The 6,933-nt window shown below is 34.8% G+C and overlaps 1 protein-coding gene across 2 annotated transcripts in view; it reads left to right on the top strand.

Moving 5' to 3' along the window:
- Positions 1-6,653, top strand: part of LOC107664296 (POU domain, class 2, transcription factor 3-like) — a 12,641-nt gene extending 5,988 nt beyond the window's left edge. For both annotated transcript variants that reach the window (XM_016454817.1, XM_016454818.1), the window contains 9 exons: positions 1,561-1,663; positions 1,784-1,872; positions 2,932-3,105; positions 3,978-4,119; positions 4,236-4,369; positions 4,558-4,722; positions 5,475-5,517; positions 6,029-6,143; positions 6,238-6,653. In XM_016454817.1, the coding sequence (XP_016310303.1) occupies positions 1,561-1,663; positions 1,784-1,872; positions 2,932-3,105; positions 3,978-4,119; positions 4,236-4,369; positions 4,558-4,722; positions 5,475-5,517; positions 6,029-6,143; positions 6,238-6,277 (1,005 nt within the window). In that variant the 3' untranslated portion in view covers positions 6,278-6,653. The remainder of the gene's footprint in view (positions 1-1,560; positions 1,664-1,783; positions 1,873-2,931; positions 3,106-3,977; positions 4,120-4,235; positions 4,370-4,557; positions 4,723-5,474; positions 5,518-6,028; positions 6,144-6,237) is intronic.
- The last annotated feature ends 280 nt before the right edge of the window (positions 6,654-6,933 follow it).

The raw sequence follows: 6,933 nt of genomic DNA, 5'->3' as shown, positions 1-6,933 counted from the left end.
CAGCCGACTCGTCACAGTGTGTTGATATCCAGCCGAAGAGCAATCAACCATAACTTCAGGCGAGCAGGCTCAGAAGTTGGGAATACGTGGAAAGTCACCACTCCCGAATGAGTTCGCACGAGAGAACGTAATCTTTTAGTTTTAAGTCGGTTTGAACAATCCGGATAAGCGCAAGTAAGTACCATTTTGATTAGCCGTCATACCTACAATGACTGTGCACTGGGTAAACAATGAGTGACGTATACGCGCAAGAGATCACTTCCGGCGCTTGCGTAAACTACGCCAGAGCACGTACACACCTCACGCACCGGATGCCTGCGCACGCTCAAGGAAGTTGGACATAGTGCTGTATTAGAGGTAAAAAATTATATAAATACTGTTCGGTTTCTCACACAAACCGATCGTTTCATGTCTTAGGAAATCAATGTGTCGTCACGAGCCGCAGGGTTTAATTTGGATTTGTCTGTGCATGTTTTTTTTACTCTCATAGATTTTGTTACCATTGCCATGCATTATACGACTGATAGACTGCAACGGCTGGACTTAAAAATCATAATTTGTGTTCTACTGAAGAAAAAAAGCCACCTACATCTTGGTTCCCCTGGGGGTAAGCAGATAAACATCAAATTTTCATTTTTGGGTGAACTATCCCTTTAAGCAACAAATTTTAATTTTAAAATGTATTCATTTCTGAGAAAAAAAGTGATATATTAAAATGTATTTAATTTACTAACTAAGTTTAATGAGAAACATTTATTTTATTTTATTTATTTTATTATTCAAGTATTTATAAAACTCGGTAGTATTTGTTAACAGTCTTTGATGTATATTTATTTGAATAAATAAAATCAATTGTTTTAATACACTAAAATCTAATGCAATTAAATTTAAATTTGAAAAAAGATTAGGTTAATTAAGTATTCTGTTATTCAAGTATTTATGAGGGGGGGGGAAAGCAATTTATTAAATATTTATTTATATTATTAATCAAGTATTTATAAAACTTTGAAGTATTTGTTAACTGTTTTTAATGTATAATGATTTAAATAATACAGTAAAAGATATTCAAATGCAATCAAATTTTGTTTAAAAAATTACATATTAAATATTTATTCGATTATTCAAGTATTCATGAGGACAAATGTGATATATTAAAGATTATTTAATTGTTCAAGTATTTATGAGGAAAAAAATGAAATTAAATATTTATTTTATTCAAGTATTTATTCAAGTATTCTTTTATTTATAATGATTTATTGAAATAAATAGTTTTAATACAGCAAAATATAGTACATATCACCATTAAGAATAATGTAAATTTAAAACAAAAGCAAAAAGCATTAGGGTAATGAGATTTTTGTGGGAAATAATGTCATAATGCAAACCATCTTAATAGACTTTATGCAAAATATGTTTTCTTCTTTCTTTCTTTTTTGTTTTTGTTCCGGATTAAATGTGACCTGAGCATGTTTTTGTGGGATTCGGTCCTCTAAAGTTAACACAAAGTGGGACTGTGGTAAAAGATGAAACAAGCAATGGCTGATGTTTGGTGTTTTTTAGGAGCTGCCCTCCCTGCACCCTCTGCCCCAGCTCGTCCTGATGCCTGGATCTCACCTGTCCTCTCCATCATTTCTCTTCTCACAGGCCCAATCAGGACACCAAAGTCAGTGGATGTACTGGGTCATATTAGGGATGATGCTGTTCATTAGTATGCGTCAATGAGAACATTCTTTTTGTCTGATGTAACTACAGTACATGCATATTTAAATACTGTTTTCTACAGCACTGCTGCAGCCCAATCTGCTTTCCTTGCCCTCCCAGTCCCAGACAGGACTCCTCCCGCACCAGCCTGGTCTCGCACTCACTCCTCAGGTACATCACAGCCATCACAATGTTAGATTGCAAATAAATAAATACAACTAAAAGTGTAAAAAGTGTTTTTTTGGTAACACTTTACAATAAGGTTCATTAGTTAACTACCTTAGTTAACATGAACTAAGCATGAACAATACTTCTACAGCATTTATTAATCTTAGTTAATGTTAATTTCAACATTTACTAATGCATTATTAAAATCAAAATGTGCTTGTTAACATTAGTTAATGCACTGTGAATTAACATGAACTAACAATGAACGACTGTATTTTCATTAACAAACATTAACAAAGATTAATAAATACTGTAATAAATGTCTTGTTCATTGTTTGTTCATGTTAGTTAATACATTAACTAACAGTAACTAATGGGACCTTATTGTAAAGTGTTACCATTTTTTTTTTAATAACAGTAAAGTCATCAACACTATGAAATATCACTGATGAAAGTATGAGGATTATATAATGACCAAGAAATGTTAAACAAATCAAAACTATCTTTCATTTGTCACCCCATTATTTATTATGATTTTATTATTAAAAATAAAAGGTACTATTACCTTTTTATTATTATTTTTTTTCTGTTTGCATTTTAATTTAAAAGCTTTAGTAATATTTTTATTCATTTTTATTTCAGGTTTAGTTTTAGATATTTTAGTGCATCATGTTAAACTAAATGAAAATGAGAAATTTTGCCTTGACGATTAGCTGAATCTAAATAAGTTTTAGTTTGTTTGTTTTTCATACCCTTGATTGGTAGTGTATACAGTGTGACTATTTGGTTATTATATTCATCTACCATGGTATTTAAGTGGTGCTGTAAGGTACTTGAATGAATTTCCATCATTGTAGTGTGCAAAAACATGGTATCGCCATATTGACATATTACCATAATGCATAACACCAAGTTACTTTTTTAAGGACATAAGAAAAGAAGGGCATTACTAAAAAGAACAAAAATAAAGAATCAGATAATAAGACAAATAGCATGTAAGCAAACTGTAAAAATGATAACAACTGATTGCCTAGACTCTAATAGTTTTGATTTTCTCATAAGGCAATGGGCAGGTCAGGTCTGGCCGGCTCCTCAATGGACGGACACCTGGATATGTCTCACTTACAGGTGCCTAAACATGTGGGATCACCACAAGATGAACCCAGTGACCTGGAGGAACTCGAGCAGTTTGCCAAAGCCTTCAAACAGAGACGCATCAAACTAGGCTTTACTCAGGTCAGACTTTGTGCCTTATTTTATATTTAACTGTTTATTTTATAGTTTTTATGTTTTATTTAATCAAGGCTCTTTATCTCTTTAATAATAATACCGATTTCCCATTTATATGAACAATTTTTCATTTTTTTCATTTTCCAATCTATAGGACATTTGCATTTAAATACATTTCATGGTAACACTTTACAATAAGGTTCTATTAGTTAATGTTAGTTCATGTATTAACTAACATGAACAAACAATGAACAATACATTTATTACAGTGTTTATTAATCTTATTTATTAATGTTAGTTAATGAAAACAGTCGTTCATTGTTAGTTCATGTTAATTCACAGTGCATTAACTAATGTTAACAAGCACAACTTTTCATTTTAATGCATTAGTAAATGTGGAAATTAACATTAACTGAGATTAATGAATGCTCTTGGATTATTGTTCATTCTTAGTTCATGTTAACTAAAGTAGTTAACTAATGAACCTTATTGTAAAGTGTTACCCATTTCATTATATTTAATACATTCATTTTTATGGACTATGGTGTGCTTTGTGTTTATTCAGTGAATAATCAAGCATATGTAGCCTAAATGTATGATGTATTTATGCTTGTCAGACCGATGAATTTCATATATATTGTTTTATTGACTGTTTTTATTACTGATATTTTATTAACTTTTCTGTAATATCTATTTATATTATATAATAAAAAGTATATATATAATTATATTTGTAAAGTATAATATATTTTGTTACATCACTTTTCCTGTCATTTCAAATGTCTGTGGGTCTTAGAAACTCCCACAGACATTTATTTAAACTGAAATCCGTTGTGGACCTGATCCGGTTCTCAAACTCTTGTGTGTTGTGGCTGCAGGGTGACGTGGGTCTGGCCATGGGAAAGCTGTATGGAAATGACTTCAGTCAGACTACAATCTCACGCTTTGAGGCTCTCAATCTTAGCTTCAAAAACATGTGCAAGCTCAAGCCCTTGCTAGAGAAGTGGCTGAGTGACGCAGGTATGTTGCTTCCCTCTTGTGGACAGAACTGACTAGCGTTTTCTCTGTAAGCAAGCATCGGTAGGCCTTTGTTTTGTGGACTAGACTACATTAAACCTTCCCTTCCCTCTCATCAGAGAACTCACCATCCGACTCCATGACCAGCCCCACCGCCTTACCACCCCTTATGGAGGGTTATGGAAGGAAGAGGAAAAAGAGAACAAGCATTGAAACTAACATCAAGCTCACACTAGAGAAACGCTTTATAGATGTGAGTCTGTGGTATTTTAGTATCATTGAGATACTGTCATATTTGTAGTACTATTTTAAAATAGGTTTTATAATTACATTTTCTGCTTTCATTTTAATTTTAGTTCACATTTCAGTCATTTTCATTCAGCAATGACAAAGTGCCCCCTGCAGGCTGTGATACATAAACACACTTTCTACCCCATTCAGAACCCAAAACCCAACTCTGAAGAGATCACGCTCATCTCAGAGCAGCTATCCATGGAGAAGGAAGTAGTGCGGGTTTGGTTCTGCAACCGGCGGCAGAAAGAGAAGCGGATATACTGCCCCATCTCCACTTCACCTATAAAGTCTCACAACTACAACCCTCGTCTGGTGAGTCTGAGCTATCATTATTGAACTGGTCTCTGACTGTTTTATCTAGTAATGATTCATTGAATACCTTAATCCAGTTCAGAGAAAATTAACTATAGAGAGAGAGAGAGAACATGATCGATAATGCACGTGACACCGTCATAATAGCACAACCTAAATGGTGTCTATCAAGTCTTATTACACATCATCTCTGGTTCAATGTGGATAGAGCCACACAGAACACATCTTACTTGTTTCAACCAGGAAGTTTTTAAGGAAAGTTGAAATTTATTCAATAAAATATTTTTGGAAATATTTTCCACTAGCGAACAGTCCTAAACATTGTATTATATTATATTGTTCAAAGGTTTGGGGTCAGTAGGACTTTTTTTTTTTTTTTTAAAGAAATTAATACTGGATGAATTAAATTGCTGAAAAGTGACACTTAAGATTGACTGAAGTAATGTTTGCTGAAAATTCAGCTTTGCCATCACAACAATAAATTACATTATAAAATATGTATAAAATATTTCACAATTTTACAGTTTTTCTCTATTTTTGTGCAGTGTCTTTCATGCTTTTTTAAATCTCTGCTTGATAAGATAAATAAGTAGCCACAATATAATAAATCTTAAATGAATAATTGATCCTCCTAGCATGTTTCAAACTCAGTGTGTTTTGGAAGGTTTGTGTTTGAAAGGATGTTGTTTTCCATAAAAATGTTCTCCACCCAATTTCTCCACCCAACTAATCGGTTTCATTTCCTGTTTCAGCCTTCAACTTCCCGCTCATTCAGTCCACTCGCCACTGGAGGTGGTAAGTATTGAGCTGGTGCCTCGACAATCCACACTACTGCCATTGTAGGAAAATTGAATGTTGCAGGCAGGGTTGCCAGGTTTTCACAACAAACCCACCCAATTGCTGCTCAAAACTAGCCCAATAGCGTTTCGAGGGGAATCTCTCGTTAAAAATCGCGTTGCAGGGGGTAAAATACACGTTTTTTGGCCGGGCTCCCGGGTAAAACGAGCATGTCAAGGGCCTAAATATCGCGTTATTGGGGTCGCTTCAAACCGCAGACATGAAAAACAACCCGAGGCAACAGTGTTAAAGTAGCCTAACTTGGCAACACTGGTTGGGGGATTTATAATTTTTTTCAGACGTTTCGCCTGTAATATCCAATCATATTTTCATTAATACTTTTTGAGAATCAAACTTTTGAGCGCTAGGGCATTACAAACATAACAGTATGATGTTCTGTAAAGCTGCTTTGAAATTCTATGTATAGTGAATAGCATATTATAAATAAATTTGATTGTTGTTCCTGCAGTGTCATCAAGCTCCTCCCCCAACAGCCCCAGTCGAGGCTCCTCCCCCAGCACTCTGTCCACTACATCCAGTCCACTGACCGCACAGGGGGTCAACCAGACGTTCAACACCACAGGGTAAAACCACTGCATGTTACTTCACACCCATCTTAAGTTGAACTAACTAGAGAACCAGAAAAATGAACAAATGATGAATTTGACTCTTCCTCAGATCCTGGTATCGCTGGAACACCGCATCATACCACCACTGAGCCCCTCTGAAGGCAACAGCTTCACTGCATGACTCACCAGACGAGAGAGAAATACTCATTCTGTAATGTTTACAACCAGCACTAAATGCGGCGGCAGAACGCAGAGAACCACTGTTCTGCTTCTCATGATCTAATGTTCAAAGGGCTTGTGAATAGAGCTTCACTGCTAATTACCGAAGGGAAAAAGCACTAATATGCAATGGCACATTGTTTAGATATGCAATCTTGCTACAAAGAATCTGACAGACATGTTCAGCAGAGCTTTTAATGTGCGTGAAACCTTATTTCACTTTCTGTGTAAAATCTCTGTGCCAATTTTGTTGGAGATGAAGGCTCAAATCTGGCTTTTTGTTTATTGATAACGTTGATGTGAAAACCCCCCCCGCATGTAACCCAAAACAAGACTACTGATTTTTGAGTATCTTGTTTACATATTGCTTTATTATAAACTTTTTTTCACTGTTGTTTTAAATCATGTAGCAGGATACTTTTATGATGAAGTTTCATACGCTAGTGTTCTTGAGCGTTATTGGCCCTGCTCAAGGTCAAGACTAGAACAGCTGATATGTGCAGTAATGTTGAGACAACATTTAGCAGATTGGTCAACACAGTTTACAGTTCTCAATATATTTTCGGCATACACCTAGTTTTGTGTT

Source organism: Sinocyclocheilus anshuiensis, unplaced genomic scaffold (genome assembly GCF_001515605.1).
Source record: "Sinocyclocheilus anshuiensis isolate Anshui unplaced genomic scaffold, SAMN03320099.WGS_v1.1 scaffold339, whole genome shotgun sequence".
NCBI classification, from domain to species: Eukaryota; Metazoa; Chordata; class Actinopteri; order Cypriniformes; family Cyprinidae; genus Sinocyclocheilus; species Sinocyclocheilus anshuiensis.
This window is presented reverse-complemented; position numbering and strand designations above follow the sequence as displayed.